The following is a 17,924-nucleotide window of genomic DNA, read 5'->3' as shown; positions in this document are numbered from 1 at the left end:
ACAGCAGAGAGAAGTGAAAGGTCACTGCCAGCGCTCCGAGTGTCCTGGTATCTGCCTGAGAGCACTACGCGGGGGTGTGAAGAGCTGAGCACCTAACCTTGGCAGGAGAATACAGAAAGAGCTAAACCGGTAAAGTGAAGCAGACGTTTTAAATGACAAGGGCAGGACCTGACAAGGAGAAATGGTACCATAACTCAGGCAAGGGAAGAGACAACATATAAACCAGCTCGAGGTAAGGCTGAGAGAAGACAGTTACCCAAGAAGTATCATTTGAAGGACTATAAGCCTCAAGAGGAGGAACAGAAAGATTCAGAAATACCTTATGGAGGAGAATAGACATCAAATAACAGAACACCAGCTGTGGGCTGGCACAGTTCTTTGCTAGTACTGTGCACATCCATGAGACTCAAAGCATTCCCCCAGTGAACTGGGATCGCAATAGCAGAGCCATCACAGAAGTGTTTCTCCATATAACGAGCAACACTAAGATTCATTAGCTTCAAGGGCCAGTGGCTTTTACTGGCAGTGACTCATACTAACCAATCCTGCAGAGCAGGGGCTCAAAAATATCAATTTAGCTAAAGGGAAAATAGTTTAAACAAATTAGAACTAAAATGTACAGTGGAAAGTCATGATCAGAGCCCACTGGGAAGCCACTGTGGAAAGAAACAATCCCAGACTAAGCCAGGAAAGAAAAAGGTGCAATGGGAACACCCATTTACACCCTGCAGTCACTGAAGCAGGGAGAGCAGTTCCCACCAATAACACAGCCACAGAACCGGTAAGGTCGGAAGAGACCTCCGGAAATCATCTAGTCCAACCCCAAGCAGGGGCTCAGGCAAGGTCAGCTACAGCAAGCTGCCCAGGACCCTGTCCCTTCAGATACTGAGCATCTCCAAGGATGGAGACTCCAGAACCTCTCTGGACAACTTGCTCCAGTGTTCAATCACCTTTACAGTAAAACAGCTTTTCTTGTGTTTAAACAGTATTTTTTGTATTTCAGCTTGTGCCCATCACCTCTCATCCTTTCATTGTGCATCACCAAGAAGATCCTGGTTCTGTCTTCTTTACTCCCCCTCAACAGGTATTTATACACATTGGCAAGATTCCCCAGGGCCTTCTTAGGCACCTTTGGAGATATGCTTAGCTCAGACTAGGCTCCAGAGGACTGCATCATCTAATCTCCATTTAAGAACAGCCTGAGATGTTCCAGCTTGCTTCAGCTCAGTTCCTGAACAGACTCAGTACAATAAAGCAGCAGCTTACATTAATGCTGTATTTAAAACAAAGCATTGGGATGCAACTCCTTTAAGTGACAAATACTGTACGTAAATATATTCCTCAGTTAAATAGTATGCTGCTTTAACATTACATAGAAACAAGCAAGAAGAAAGACAAGCTGCTTCTTCACAAACCCTGGAGAGAAATATGAGTGCACAGAAGGAAAAATAAATAAATAAATAAGAATTCCTGAGCGGAGGAAGGTTTAAGAGAAGCATGGCAATTAAATAAATAAATAGAGAGAGAGAGAGAGAATCTTTCAAGACACCCAGTTCTTAGGACATCCAAAAAAACTTAGGCCTGCAAGGTCAGCATCAGCTAAGATGAACAGATCCAGCTGCATTGGCAGTGAGCATATTCCAATGCTGCTGGCTCTTGCAATCGTAGCAGAAGCTTCAAAGTGTGGCCATGTTTTTAAAACCACAGCTGTTGGAATTTATTGATTTTTGAAGCAATTTGGCAGGATCTCCAGGAACCTTACTCATGATTTTGAAGGTGGACTGGCAGTCTACCAACAGCTCTGGAATTTAAAGAGCACCACTCCCAAATCACTGGCAGATACACAACCATAGATTAAACTAGAGAAATGGAGCTGCTGCCATACTCAGATATTTATCTTGCAAGGTGAGATGTGTGACTTGTCCCTCAATTACCGTATGTTTCTCCATCTATTGAAGCAAACTATTCCTAACTTCAACTTATCTTAACCAGTACAAGACTGAAAATTGCATCAATACAGAAATTAATTCATAGATAGATCACAATACAGAAATTACTTCATAGATAGATCAGATGTTCCTGCCTCAAAAGACCAAGCCATCTGTTAGAAGGGTCAGGCAGGCAGCAGAAACCAAAGCGAATGCCAGGATGTACAAAATCTCCAGTAACTTGACAGGATTGTGTAAAGTCCACACAAAGGCTCTGTCTGCTCAGACATCTACTGCAGCTAAAGGAGGAAGCTGTGACTTCAGCTCCAGGACAAGCTGAATGTGCTACTGTCATGATGCACCAGACACAGTTGGAGCTTACGCTTGCATGGTGAATTAACCACGTAGTGTAGTCTGATTGTATTTGGCATTTGTGCTGGCAGCTCAATACCTAAATCAGTATTTATTTTGGACAGAACAGAGCCGTGTAAGGTCAGAGGCCATTTTAGGACCTTTAGGTACTCAAAAGGCAAGATTTAGGAGAACACAGAGTTCAATGCCAGCTGATGATACTTCATCCAAAAAGAAAAGAAAAAAAAGAAGGAACTATATAATTGGGTTTTCAACAACTGAATTAGCTCTGGCACCACTTCCTCTCTATGCAACTCACAGTTTCTTGATTTGCACAGCTCCCCAAGAACACTCACCTTTTTGGCCTCCTTTAAACGTTTTTGAAGATCAGCCTGTTGTTCCTGCATTTTGCTTTTCCATTCCTGCACCTGTTCCAGCTGGATCTTGTACTTCTCGAGCTCTTTAAGTTTTGCTTTGTCTTCATTTCGCTTTATCTTCAGAGTCTCCAATTTCTCCTCCAGGTCCCTGACTTGAGCACGCAAATTCTCCTCCTCCTATAAAGTGATGCCAAAAATTACCAACAGGGGTAGCGATAATCTTTGGAGAGAGCTCCAAAAATATTAGTTTAATGTATATTTAGCAAAACCTTAGAATCCAGCCCAACCAACTAGCCCTTCTCCTGGCATTATTACTGGAGCAGTTTTTGAAGAAAGTATCACCACAAAATTGCAGCTGCAGAGTATTTCGTTTTAATCTCTTGATCTGTAGTGATTTTCATCACACACATAATGTATGATAACTAACCGAGAAAGCCTGGCTTGCAAAAGGTGCTCAGCACCTTGCCACCGATTTCACTGGGATCTATGCACGTTTAAATTAAACAAACAAACGACACACCCAAATCCACCCTCCAATAATTTCTTTCCTCCTACCCTTTCAGATCAGAATGGAGTAGTGGCATGCAAGAAACATTTTCTTAATTTTTCTTTTAATTTATTTAAGAGTTTTAACAAAACAACCTGTTATAGACTTACAGCAACCAGGGGTTTACGTTATTAATGTGTAACGTGTATTAATGTGTACAGAAACATGCAGATACACACAAACAAGACACATCACAGACTGTGCATTCATGCTGCAAGTTTATCATATCCCGGTCCAGCTACTCCTCTTTTGTCCCTCCACATTGTTTTCTTGATATTCAAATCTTCTAGAGCAAGGCAGTTATTTTTAAAAAAGAGTTGCAACCACATTCAGGGCTGTGTGTATTGCAACCCACAATGTGTCAGGCCTGGATCAGCCCTACAAGACAAAGCCCAGTAGAAGTCTAGAACCTGGAAATTCTTCGGTTTGACCAGGATAGCACATGACAAATCAAATCCTAAAACTACCTCTGAAGTGAAACTCAGATTACCTTGCAAGTGTAACCGTAAGACCCTCCTTAAGGCTTTTCTAGCCTGTTAGCTGCACAGAGTGACTTCAGGCCCTTCCCACAGACCTGCTAGGTAACCAGCACCAGCCTGAGTTCACTTCACTCTACTGTAGATGAGCGAGGGCCGTTGTACTGGCATCCAGCTTTATCTTCAGTTAAAGATACAGCCTGAAGAAGATACTGATAGCGGCGTGCTATGCCCCATTTTAATCCAAAAAAGGCTGCACAAAGATACTGCACTGTAGCTGGAGCCTGCAGCAGCACCTTAAGACCAAAGCCAAAGGTGATCAAAATTAGTGCTGGTGCATAAAAAAAGGGATGTAGACTTAATATTTCCAACAGGATGCAAATGCACCCTCATGGGAGCATGCAAATACACCCCATCCCATCCAGCTAAAACACTTCTCTTTTAAACATCTCTTACTTTCAAAGGGGAAGATATATCTGACTCTCCTTAAAAGACAGACAAGGTTAGCACCATGTTTCTAAACCAGACAGCTATGTTGTAAATGGTGAGCTGCCTACGCAGGAAGAAAAATAGTCACTCAAGCAACGCAAAGTCATAAAGGTATTATGCAGCCACGCGTGAGTTTTTACTGAAGGGTGAATTAGAGATCTAGGCAAAACTCCCAGCTCCCAGTTACTGAGCTGACAAGGACGATTTCAACATGCACGCTCATCAAACCAGAACGCTGGGACAGCAGTCACCTGGCCTTCATGAGCAAACTGAGATGCTGCTGAGCTGTTCTGGAGACAGAGAATACCCTCAGTTACAATTGCCTGTCTTGAACAAAATTATACATTCAAAAATACAGTATTTCTTCACAGAATCATACAGCAACTGAGGTTGGAAGAGATAACTGGAGGTCTCTGGTCCACCTCCATGCTCAAAGTAGGGACAACTAGATCAGGTTGCTCAGGGCCTTGTCCAAAGAAGGCCTGGCTATCTCCAAGGACAAAGATCCCACAACCCCTCTAGACTCCTCCCAGCATCTGACCACCCTCCCTGTGAAAACTTTTCCCCCAAATATCCTGCTCCCTGTGCTGCACTTGTGTCATAATCTCTCTCCCTGTCACCATACACCTTTGAGGAAAACCTGGCTTCCAAACCGTTTAAAGATAACCCCAAATCCACCTGAAGTTCTACCTCTTTTTTAAACTTTGTAAATAGGTTGGTGCTCTGTAAAGGACCTCAAGCTCTCACCAAGTACCTGGACTTTCTGGTCGTGTGCTTCCATGCTCACAGCTGTCTGCCTGCACAGCTCATGTGAGAGCCCACGCAAAGAACAGGGCAACTGCACGAGGCTGCGGTCATTCAGTCACTAAGGGGCATAAGTCTACAGAGCTACCAGAGATGGTCCAGTGCTCCTTACCACTGCCCACTCGATCCCACAGCAGCACTCACGTAACCTCATGGTAAGTCCCTGCCAGGGAATACTGAACTTGTATGTCAGGCTCTTTTTTGGTCACATCCATCCCCATGGCCAGACAAATGCTGATGTACCTTGAACAAACAGCTGGGAAAAGGGGTTGAAGGAGGGGGAAGGATTCCCCTGCCACCTTTTGGCAGTAGCACAGCTTTAAAGCAGCCTCACAATTACAGATTAAAATCACAAAGCTGCGCTGACATTAGGGAACAGACTTTGAGAAAAATCCCACAGGCTGCCAAATAGCATAGGAAAACAAAGCAGATTTCTCCTCTACTGCTTTCCCAATCCAATCCTGGACATACAGATCTCACTGCTACTATCAAGCAAGCAGATTTGCACACACTATATAAACTTGACTTCAGAGTCCTCAAAACCAGCCAGGACTCGGTGGGAAATGGGAATATCCTTTCCTCCCACCAGGCGGTGATTGCTCCAGCTCCTTCCCTAGCACACAACCTCTAATAGTGCGTTGTTTGTCCTCTTGTACTGTTATTTCTTTGCTCTCATGCCCTAAATCTTTCACAAGCTCTAATTTTAACTAATTAAAACAAAGCAGGATGGAAGTAATGAAAAACTATTTTAAAGAACAAAAATGGATTAACTGTGCTAATATAATTATTAGAAATATCCAAGCTAGAGAAAGATTGGATGTTTATAAGGGGTCTGTGTATCTCACAGCAGGAGTGTTTCCAAAGTGCACCTATTACAAGTCTCTCCACTCTAGTTCACCTAACACTAGTGGGCAGATAGGGATAACATTTTAAGTCTGTCTTTGGACTGAATGCAGACAACCCCCTCCTTTACCTAACTTGTAAGCTCCAGCTCTGATGCAGAGCCTTGATCTATCATCATGTTCACCTGCGAAACTGGTCTCATGGGGACCTGGGAAGGCAAAACATGCATCAGGTATGGAGTTAAGCTACGGCATTCTTAGCATCTGAAGCATCTTTGCATGTTTGCTGTTTTGACCCTTATATTTATCCCTGACAAGATTATCTGCCTTCCACTTTCAAGCCCCCAGTCATTTGGTTGCTCTGCTCTGTTTTCCTTCAGCCTGTGGTACCCAAATAAAGAACACCCTTCTGGGGCAGCCACCCCAGCGCTGTGGAGCAACCACCACTGGGACCCGGCAGTGGACTCCTTGCCTTGCTCCCCTTTTCCTCATACATCTCCTTTCGATGTTTGTGGCACGTTTCCTTTCCTTCTTTACTTGGGAGTTCACTACCTTCCATACTTGCAAGAACCTACAGCAACAGCTCACCTTTGTGGGTGATGGAACTGGAGGTGCCACCGGAGAGGCCAGGGAGGGAGTTGGAATAACTGGGGCCACCAGCGGCGTCTGAGCAGGTGTGCTGGGTTCACTGCTGCTCATCTCCCCGCCGGAGGCCGAGGCTGAGCCGGAGGGCCCAGCCGTACCGCTGGACGCCGCAGAATTGGTGGTCCGGGTGGGCTGCAAAACAATACATTCAAGGAAAGAAGTTAGATGGGCATGTTTTGAGGCACATGAAGCTGCCCACACTGGTCCATCCCCCCCGCACTCTCTCTTTGAGATCACTTTGGTCCTCTGTCTTGTTTTTACCACAATTTTTGTCCACTGACAACTGCTATCAGAGACTCACATTTCTATCACAGATAAAATCCAGGGAGCAAAATTTCAGAGGTGCCTCAGGCTCTCTCACATATGGAATTTGAATCTACCTGCTGGACTGAGAGTGGGAATTTGAACTGAACACACTAACCAGGGGCACTACCCGTAAGAGGGGACTGCAGCCAGGAACAACTCGCCCAGAAGACAGGAAGGGCTGTGTTTCACCAAAGAGAGAGCGGTGACATCAAGCAGAACAGTGTGGCTAAGCTGAGCATTTATCTATGCCCACATTCTACTGAGCTTTGCAGAGGACAAAACAGTCCTCTAAAGGCCTTCCAGCAATGTGAACTCTGTGGATTTTATGCTGCTCTGGAAGGAGTCTGGCTTGGCCAGAATTCAGATAAAATTTTACCTTTCCCTAGAACAATTGATTTGTAGCACACAAGCTCTTCTTCAGACCTGAAACAGAAGCAGAAGCTGCCCATTTCCTCCTTTTACAGTAATGGGGAGGATAACAGACTGCCTCTCCCCGCAGACTGCGCCACATGTGCTATCGCATCCACAGTGCTGCTGTGGTTACAGATCAATCCCCTTGCTCTTCCTGGTGAGCCCAGCTCCCTTCCTGAAGTCGCAGACCACGAGCGCAGTGCTGCCAGGCTTTGCCTGCCAAGGGGGTGCACGAGGCTGCATCAAGGACAGGACTAACTAGGGTCCTTCTGCAGCGTCCACAGAGTGCAAACGCGTGCTCGGAGGTTTCAGTGGCCCAGCTCCAGAGGATGAGACAGCAAGATCTAAGAGCACACAAAGACAAGAGCCGGAAGGGCTTTACCGCTGTCCATCTTCCACATGGACAGGACCAGTAGACATCCTTGCTGTTTCTGCACTTGGAGGAGCTACGCTTGCCATGCACCCGAATTCAGGCGCTGCTGTGCGTGCGCTGCCAACGCACGTGCACCAGTGGCTTTTGGGGGACACACTGCGGGCAGCGGCAGGCTGAAGCTCAGGAGAGCTTGGAAGGCTCCCGAGTCTTCATGCTCTGTTTGCAATTACTCAGTTGTGGGGACAAAGTGCTGAGTTTTAGGGGAACAGAAGGAGAAAATAAAACAGTAGCAAAACAGTTCATCAGAGTCCAGGGGGAAAAAAAAAATCAATGGAGCTTGAAAGTACAAAACTTTACAGCTGTGAAGACAAACAGAATGGCTCTAAGCCCATAAAATTTGTGAAGTCATCCAGACTTCTGCTCGAGACATTAAAAAATACAAGGAATTAAGACAGGCAAGACTAAGGCCTTCTGGAACTAGTCAACAGAGGACAAAAACTTGTATACTTTTTGTTAATTATTATTCTATGTAATCTGTGGAAAATTTAGGAAATGGCTAGATACTTGTTAATTTTAGCCTGTATATTTTCTCATTTCAGTCTTGTTTTTTCCTGTATACCATTACAAATTTGATTCCTCTTTCTCAGAAACAAACTGTCCCTTTTACTATATGGCAATTTGTTTCCAGATTTTATGATACAAGAGTTTGTAGCCTTTCTTTCAAATGAATTGCTGAAGCACTTGTTCTTTTGGCATGGAATTCCCCAAAAGGCCACCCCAAGTAATAAAGGAACGCTATGCTTATTTTGACAGCTGCTAACATAAAACAAGGGACCCAACCCTTGGCAGAGATGTGCTCATCAGCGCTTACAAAGCAGTTATCTGCTGCCAGCCAGAAGCAACAAGACCAAAGGAACCTGATGTCTAAAGGAAAGTACCAGGTTCATCTGAACCTCGGCTGTTCTCCCGATCAGCCCTTCACTGAGCTGAATCTCTGAAGCATCCGTCTCTGCGGACTCTAACGCTGTGCAAATTAATTTCCTGACTCTCTATTTTATTCCTCAAGCCTGGCTTCTTGGTGCATTGCAGAGGCTAGCACGGCTCGGCACACGGAAATCAGACGATCACTTGCCCCGCTGTAGACACAGACCTTCTGCTGAGTCCTAGACACGTTTTAGAAAAAACTGACCTAAAGTGTAAGAGCCTTCTCCCTGAAGTGAGATCAGCAACTCTCCTAGGCAGCGTGCAAGCCCCTGCCTGGGAACAGTCTCCACGGCACCATCCCCAAGTAGCACGCCACTCGAAACACAGAAGTTCTTGTTCTTACTGCTTTAGGGACTGAAAAATCCTTACAGAGTGAGCGTTCAGCTTCTGCGGGAACAGAGCAGCATCACCAGGGGACATACCTGGCATAGTTTCACCACGCACCACATCTGAAACGTTAGAAACGTCTGGAGAGCCCTCTGATAACCACCCGCTACTTGCCCTTGGCAGCCAGGTCAAGGAAGGCCTGGAGGACGTGCAGTGCCCATGGCCAGCTGAACCGCAAGCCCCGTTCAGAGGGGCAGGTGCCACCTTGCTGACACAAGTCCCAGGGGATTCCTGCTCAAGGACACCGGCATACCGAACAGCGATTGAGGCCATCTCTTCCTTTTTCTGGAAGGGACGAGCGCAGCGTGCTCCAGCATCTCCTAGAGCCTCTGCATGGCTACCGGGCAAACTGCATTAATGGTTCCTACTGAAAATCCACTCCCAGTAACGCAGGAAGGTCAAGCCCAGGGAAAGAGACCTGCCAGCTGACCATCTCTGTCGTGAACACATTTGTGAGCCCTACCAAAATAGGACGCAATGGCTGGAGAGAGGCCCTCATCCCTGCAGAGTGCCAGACTGGCTACTCAATATGGACAGCAGCCTCGATCCCAGCACACGTGCAGGGATGCCTTCGACTCCTCCCAGCTTCCTGCTGAGTGCATATGTAAGCTCAAAGGAGCAGAGTAACGTCAGCTAGGACACGCACTCCTCATCCCCAGCACAGGCTGAAGGGAAGACAAGAACATCCCTCACACAGAGGCAATGGAAGGAGCAAGGACCCACGACCAGCCGAGAGCGCGCTGGGGCTGGGGCTGGCCCTGCAAGGGGCAACGCTCCAAGTGGAACTGCAAACTTTGGCTCCAAATCCACACCAGCGAGCAAGGCTGTGTAACTTAACTCACTTCTCTGCCTCACTGCTCACAGCCAGACGAGTCATACGGACCCACAGCAAAACCCACACCATGTCTCAAGCATTTCAGCAGGAGACATTTTAAGGAAATTTCTACCTACCATCAGAGCACTAAGGGCAGTGAGAGAACAAGTGGCGAATTCTCCTCCTTATGTCGCAGACTATGTTCGCACATTCTGCCACTTCCCCCTGTCCCCGCCACGAGGCTCTAACTCAGACTGGGCTCTGGCCTGACAATGCCAAAATGACAGCAAAAGAGATTTTCCACAAAGCAAAGCTGGGTGCCTGGCAGCTGGAATCCCAGTTGCCTTGGGACAGAATAAATCAATCGCTGCCCTGGTTGGAGTTCAGGCCAGTGAAAATAAAGCCCTCTCTGCAGCGTACCGCTCCGTAAAAGAGGAAAAATTATTCACCATTTACAAAACATAACTAGTCTATTATAGAGATTTTAGATGATTTATCTCTCTCCTTTGTTTTCTTCAAAGCATGCCCTCCTTTGCAAGGAAAGTCCTACTTGCTAGGGACAGACCTCAGACCATGAAAGAATCAAACCCCTGGAATGAGTACAATCCTAAATGATATCTCTTAACTCTTACCTCTCTCCTCCAACAGATTGAGACTTGAGATTTCAAGTCTCTGCTGAGAAGTATCCCATATAAGAAAGCAGTCAGCAGCTGGTGAGAAGCAAGTAATGCCATTAACAGAGGGACACCAGGAGGAGTGTTCTGCTAGCCAGACGGACTTGGCATTACACCTCTTTCATATTCTGCTCTGTAAGACGAGCTCCAGCTAAGAGCATAAAATTTTATATTTACATTTTGCCCAAGTAGATTCTCACCAGTGATTTAGACACATTCTAGAGGAACACATCAATCCTGTGAACTCCTTCAGATTCCACATGAAGAGACGGGAAGAGAACAGAAAATGCACTTTGGGATTAGCACTCAATTAGTTCATATCAAAAAAAACGAAAAAATCAGATGATCAGTGCCCACTGATCACAGCTGCTGGTTCTCACCTTGGGCCGCCGGGTGGTGGTCTGGAGGGCAACAGGAGTAGAAGGCAGAGGAGGAGAAACATTCATACAGGGAAAGACAGGAGCAGAGATACAGACCGCAGCAGCACAGCAGCAGATGCAGCAGAGAACAAGGTAAAGGAAACAAAAGACATCACCGCAATTAGTGTGCATGGCATCAGGTGTACATGCTCATTAACCCGTGCTCCCAGGACAGCTCCAGGTGATGCCCTGCTAGCCGAGCTCCAAGGCAGGCAGAGCCTTGCAGCAGCCCAGCCCCCACGCAGGTTTCCTTGCTTAGGCCCAGGAGCGCTGGCACTGCTCTAGCCCATCTCCCCCCCCTCTAGCACAGGGCCAGGACCACAAAGCTGTCTGCAGCCTGAGCTCTTCCGCCAGGAGCAAGGCTGCTTGCCTGCATCTGCCGCAGGGAGCCCAGCCCCGCGGACACCCCGGGGGCAGATGCTCCATTTACTTCGTAAGAGATCTTTGAGCTTCAAAGGCAAAATCTGGGCTACCTGGGTCAGCCTGGAAACCCCCAGCTACGTTACTGCAGCGCTGGTCAGGGTTCACAAGGTTCTGCTAACAAAAAGCTGTGTTTAATTCAACACACTTTTCTTAGAGGGGTCATTGAAGGATGAGATTGTCTTCTGCCCCCCACCTCCCCCTCATCTTTTTTTTTTTTTTTTTTTCCCTCCTTTTTTTTTTCTTTTTTTTTTCTCTCCCTTAAAGGAACTGGAGCATCACCAAAACAGCTGCCCACAGAGACACTGGACTCCCCAGGCTCCATTTCATTAGTCACAAAACTCACAAGGGAGCATCTTGTGAAGCTTCTTCTCAAACACATTTTCTTTTTGTTTCTAGAACAAATACATCCAGAGACTTTGAGGCAGGATTCCCCCCAAAACACACCCACCGTTTGCACAAGCAACATAGCAATAAAACAACTGTCGTCAACTTAGTGATCTCATGCCACCAGGTGGGGAGGTCACACCACACATCTCAACATATCTTTGCTGCGAGGTTAAACATTCCGTGGGACAAAGTTCTCATTAACAGATATTCCAGCCATAACTGATATTGTAACAGATAAATTGAACTCGGAAGCACTCCTCTGCCAGCCTGCGGAGAGAGCCCGAAGGGCGCCAGGCTCCCACTGGCACTGGAAGCTCATGAACCCAGGCGAAGGGAACCACTTGCAGGGGCTGCAGTTCTAGCAGTCTAGACAGGATCGTTGCAGGACCACTGTATTTTATTCTATTAAACACAACTTAACGTAACCACAGCTCCACAGTTTAAAGTAATCAAGAACAGAAGAGATCAATAAAAATGCTGTCATATGATACGATCCAAGGAAGCTGTCATGAACAGGACATTTGATCATACAAAGCCCATTAGCAAACATCTCAGAGGCAGACCAGCCCCAGACCAATGCAGTATTGCACCCAGCAGACAGCTTCTCTTTCAGCTGCATCTCAGAACCAGCAGTACAGAAAGCACTACTGTTTACAAACCAGTGCTCTGCTAATGTATCACAAGCAGTGGTGGCATTTGCACACAGGGCCTTGATTAAATGGCCAACACAGATCTTACAGCTATTTTTCTTTTAAAATTTTGACAGATTGTCACTTCAAAATAGCTGTGATCTACTCTTATTTAAGCTAAATCCTGTTTTGCTCACTTCCAACATTTTTAAAAGACTGAGCTCAATAGGAGGCCCATTTCAACACCGAGTGAAAGATTTACGTCTTCCAGAACTACTTCTGCCTTACAAAATATTAGCCAGGAAAGTATAATAAAAATAGTAAAAGCTTAAAATCCTCAGATAAATGCAATGCTGATTTAGGAGCAGTAGTGTAAGCTCTTCCAAAGTACTTCAGCATCTTTCAAAAGTTCTTCTAAAAAAAGATCAAGTGACACTCCGAATATCTGAAAAACACCGAAAAAATCCCCTCCTTCGAGGACTTAGCAAGCCATGCGTGTTAAGATGCTTTGACTCCTCGCCAAACATGTGACTCCCAATACAGCATGTAAAAGAGGAACTCAACAAAGTCCCTATTGTCAGAGAACAGTGCTTCCAACGTGGTTCCTGCTGTCCTATTATGAAGTGTTTAGCACCAAAAGCACCACAGCAGCGATGGAAACGCCAGCTGCATGGGTTTGTTGGCTCACAGGCAAGCACTGACAGAGTGCCCTTGGTGCTTGGCAAACATTAGTAACCAAGGGCTAGAACATTTTAAATTAGCAACCAATCTTCTGCATTTGAAATATAGCTTAGTGCTGCCCATTCCAGCAGATGGATGTCAAGAGAAATAGTCAACAAGCAATTACTGAACCTTTCTCACCTCATATCAAACAGCCCTTGACTAAGAGCTTCTGATCTATGAAGGGTGGGCAAGAAGCTAACGTCTTCCCTAACTCAAAACACGTCAATAATAGAAAGGGAAATCTCTTGGTAACATTCACTAAAAGCTGTCCACGTCAAATGACAGAGACAGGCAGGCGAGATTAATCCTGGTTACACACCTCCTCTGTCATTAAGGTCTAGCATGATGTGGAAGGTCATTTTTTGGTCCCAATCCACGCAATACTGTATAAAGATTATAAAAAGCTAAAGTGACAGCTCTGAGATTCACTGGGTGAATGGCTCATTGGTGAGGGAAGGTCAAGAGAACAGTCTGCTGATCTCTGGAAGGGCCTGAAGGCCACCAGGCTCCCTGCTCTTTCAGCCGTCCTTCTCTCCATCTGTCTGTCTGTACAACATGCCTCATTTCTCCTAATGAAAGTGTTATAAAACGCATAAGTGCTCCTCTCCCTGGAGGAAACTGAGAAGGTGCTCTGGAGCCTTGGGGATCTGAATGTAAAGGCCACTTGGAATAAACCATTATGTCTCCCCAGGGAAAGGCAGGGGGCTAACTTCTGAGCAGCAATTCACCAGCTGTGGTCTTTAAGCCATATGTAACTGGCTCCCAGAAAGCTGGCTAGACTGAGATGCCCATCTCTCCTCATTTCTAGCCATTAAGACCATTAAAGAGATAGGGTATGTTAAATACTTTTTCTCAGCACCCACCTCCTGAGCAATCAAGTGCACCAGGTAGCAAGGACATTCGGCTGGCTGGGGAGATAGCCTGTGCGAGAGAGGCAGTGGGACTCTGCTGATGAAGCAGTTCACTCTAGGAAGTCATCTAGGAACCTCTGCTCTAGAGCCGGGATCAGAGACTTAAACTTTTACAAGGCTTCAGAACAGACTGATTATATAGGCAGTAGCTTAATATAAAACTTTGGGACCTTCTGGATCCCAGAATGCTCTGCATCAGCCAATTATGGCCATGAATATTTTATTATTTGGTGGTTCTGAACGGTTCTCCATAATGCTGCTGCATAAATATTTGATAATATTATGTAACCTTTGTTCCTTCCAAAGGACCCACACTCAATAGCAAGTAGAGTGTCTGAGGCTCAAAATAGACTCACTCATATAAAAACTTCACTTCTAGCAGTAAGCAATCTGGCAAAACACCTTCTGCCTACCTCCCGCTGCTGCATGGCTGGCAGAAAGAGCTGGCATTGCCTATCTCTAATACGAAGCTACAGTTCACAGGTCCTGATGTTCCCACCAAACGTGGTTGCACCTTAGTGGAAAAGCCTCGATACAGACTGAGCTGACAGCATTAAACATTGGCACTGTCACGTATGTAGTGGACCTTTACACACAAGACAAGCACACTTGTATTAACTTCATTTTATACCACGTAGGATTGGTACTGTATCGCTAAATTCTTCTTTGGACCAAGTTTGAAGGTTTCTAAATCAGAAGAGGGAAAGTCATTCTCAGGCTACATTGTTTAGCAATTGTTTCTACAAAGATTTCCCACACCGCTTATGTGAGAACCTCCAGCAGAGAATGAACAGGCCCAGCCTGCATCTCCTCCCGATAGGAGCCTGCAGCTGCTGAAGATATGTGCATTAACTAGGCAAATGCTGTAGTTCAAGACGGTTAATCCCTGGGAGCTAGGACCTGATTCCAGTTACAATTAGAGAGCTCAGTCTTTCAAAAGAATTGAGCCTTCTCCAGAGGATGCTCAGTCAAACAAAACCTGTTGGCATTAACAATGTTACTACCTGCACAGCTTACATCTACAAAATTACAAGCTCCCTTTCTTTTTTTTTTTTTTTTTTTTTTTTCCTTTTTTTTTTTTCTGGTAAGCATACCATGTGCATTATTCCTGGATATATTCAGAAGAAATTTCACAATATGTTTTAAAGAAGTGATAACACCTTGTGCATGAACTTTCTTGCAGCAGTAATCACATACAAAGAAAGCATATGCAAGGAAAAGCAATGACAACAGGAAAATCAAGATTAAATCAAGTGATGTCAGATTTATAAAATTCCTTGAAAGAAATGGAGGCTGGCCTATTGTAAAGCCTATCATCAGCAGAAACCGATGTGCACCCAGGCTGGCTCGCAGACCCGTCAGAGCTCCACCTTTCTGCTGGAGGCAGAAAATTAGCATTTGCAAAACTTTTAATTTGGAAGTGGATTAAACAGAAGCTTTTTAAGTAATCACATATAACCAAGTATTTCACTATATTTGGTCAGCTTAAGAAACCACATACATAAATCATGTGCATCTACTGTAACATAATGCTACAAAGTCTTCTAGCTACTGCAGCATGGTCAAAGTTGTGCTTTTGTGCCTTTGGTTATTTTTATTTTCAATTCTCTGAGATCAGGCAAAAATTTTCAGGATTTCTCTTTAAGCCGAACAGTAATAACCTGGTTATGCTAAAAATAAACATACAGGACACTACACGAGCACAGATCAGAGCCCATGCTGTAACCTACAGAAAACGTGAGCTCGACAGCAGATCCGCGTGCGATAGCCGTTTGGAAATTTCAAAGGCAGGCAAAACGCAAACTGCATAAGCTCGCACTGCTGAAGCGGGTAAGGGGGAGGCTGCCATTAACATGCAACTTCCATCGAGCAGGCGCGGGGACCCGACGCGGCGGTGAGCCCCGAGCCCGCACCCGGGGCGAGCTGCAGAGACGCTGCATGCAACGCAAACATCCGGCGGCCGGCTGAAACGGAAAAACGGCTTCAGCAAAACTTGCAAGGAAAGGCTAGAAATCAACGGCATTAAGCAACCTCCTCCCCACCCTGGCTGTCCGCAGACACCTGAAACCGAGTCAAACTCGGAATTAAAGCTCGGCAGCATTAACATACGAAAAGGGAAAAGAGCAAAGCAAGGCAGGTTCAGCAGCAGCATCGGAAAGGGCGGTGGGGACAGAGCAGCAGACGGTACCTTCCGCGTTGCCGGGGCCTGCCTCATCATCGCCGAGCAGACAGACGAGCAGACAGACGAGGACAGAGAGGGAGAGAGAACAGGGAGGCAGAGAGAGGCTGTTAGCAGGGCCGGCCCCGGCGGCGCAGCCCTCCGCCGCGTTCGGCAGCGCCGGCCGCCCGGCGCGCTGCAGACGGCTGCGGCTCTGCTCTAGCCGCTCTCCGCGGAGCCGGTCACCCGGCACGGCGCCGATCGCGGGGGCCGCCGCCGGCCGGGGCCCATCCCCGCCGCCGGAGCCGCGGGCCGCTGCGCCGCTCTCCGCCGGCGTCGCCAACCACCGCCCCGGCTCCTCATTACATCACCGCGCACGGGCTTCGCCCTCCCTCCCGGCGCGCCGGCGGAGCGGGCGCCGGACCCGGCGGCGCTCCGGGGACCGGCGAGGAGCTCCTCCGTAGCATAGCAACGCCCTCGGCCGGGACGAGCGGAGGCTTCTCCATCCCCGCGGCGAGCGGCGGATCCAGGCGCGCACCGAGCCCCACCGGCCCCCTCGCCCACCGCCGCGCCGGCTCGCTCCCGGGGCCGGGGGACGTCGCCCGGCTGACGTTCGCCGGGTCGCCGCCTTCGGCACCCGCAACGGCTCCGGCACCCCCGGAGACGCTTCGGCCACGCGGCCGCTTCTGGGGCTGCCAAAGCCAAACCCGAGCTCCCCAGGATGATGTCCGCTCCCGGGCTAAGTCTGCCGAGCGCGCTACGCCTTGATGAGAAAGGCAACCCTCCGCCAGCGCCGCAAACCTCGAGTTTAAAGCGTCAAAGCAACTAGGAAAATTTATCACAAACTCCATCCTCCTTCCCGAGCCTCCATGTCCCAATCCCACCACACACCGGAAACCCCACGCCTTCAGATTTTTTTAAACATACACGTATCTCTCATTCCGTAGATTTGTACTATATAATTGCACATACGTGTGTGCACGGACCATCTCATACTGACAATCTACATGATGATTCTATTATTTTCCAGTACCTCAAAACTAGGGAACAATGAAGGACAGAAGCTCGCCGTGACCAGGAGCTGCCCATACTGGTACCCATCCTTCTCAAGTAGCAGGTGTCTACGCAAACATCTGCAAATGGAGTGGCTGCTTGGCACAATGCTTGAAATCTCTTAAAAAGAGCATCCCTAAAGGCCGCTTCCACCACCAGGTTAGAACTCCCTGGAGACCTGAGGCACGTCCCTCTCAGCTTACCATGCCACGCGTAGCTCGCATCCAGCTGCGAGAGCCGTTATCTGCAGTAGTTTTTGATGGCTGCACAACCTACATTAGGAAAATGAACTCTGTCCAAGGTACCTTGCCACTCTGGACTGAGTTTTTGAAAGTTGAAAGCACTTTAAAAAAGTATTTTCTGAAATCAAAATCTGCATTTTTATGAGACTCTCTCAGAAGTCTCTTAACAACGAAAAAGCCACCCCCTTGCAGGGCCAGTTAACATCATTTCTCCCAGAGAAAAAAAGATGGAAGTTCCAGACCACAAAGTAGCATTTGGGAAAGAGAAGTTGGAGTTGATGAAAAAGCAATAAAAAAGGAAACTATCACTCCTAAGATGACTGTAAACATGTCCCAGGCACCAGAATATGTTTGACACCACCATCCGTGCTGGACTGGCAGCAGGGGAGCGGCTGGACACGTCCTCTCCCAGGCCCCCACATCGCAGCGGCATCCAGCCCTTCTGCCCAAAGAAACACGGACACGAACCCCCCGCGGCTCCCACCGGTGTCCCAGCAGACACCTCCGGCACCAGAGGAAAGTGGTGCTGTTCCCACTCCAGCAATATCTGCGTGAGGAACGGGAAATCTGT

General features: G+C 47.2%; 1 protein-coding gene across 13 annotated transcripts in view; it reads right to left on the bottom strand.

Moving 5' to 3' along the window:
* Positions 1-17,924, bottom strand: part of DCTN1 (dynactin subunit 1) — a 91,505-nt gene that overhangs the window by 21,350 nt on the left and 52,231 nt on the right. For 4 of the 13 annotated variants that reach the window (XM_062574841.1, XM_062574843.1, XM_062574842.1 and 1 more), the window contains 5 exons: positions 16,089-16,106; positions 10,789-10,809; positions 6,403-6,591; positions 4,420-4,458; positions 2,636-2,833 (listed from right to left, as the gene is read on the bottom strand). In XM_062574841.1, coding sequence (XP_062430825.1) covers positions 2,636-2,833; positions 4,420-4,458; positions 6,403-6,591; positions 10,789-10,809; positions 16,089-16,106 — 465 coding nt within the window. Of the gene's footprint in view, positions 1-2,635; positions 2,834-4,419; positions 4,459-6,402; positions 6,592-10,788; positions 10,810-16,088; positions 16,119-17,924 lie in introns of those variants that run through there. The other 9 variants (XM_062574845.1, XM_062574848.1, XM_062574853.1 and 6 more) reach the window with 6 other exon arrangements.

This window comes from Rhea pennata, chromosome 4 (genome assembly GCF_028389875.1).
Source record: "Rhea pennata isolate bPtePen1 chromosome 4, bPtePen1.pri, whole genome shotgun sequence".
In the NCBI taxonomy this organism is placed as follows: domain Eukaryota; kingdom Metazoa; phylum Chordata; class Aves; order Rheiformes; family Rheidae; genus Rhea; species Rhea pennata.
This window is presented reverse-complemented; position numbering and strand designations above follow the sequence as displayed.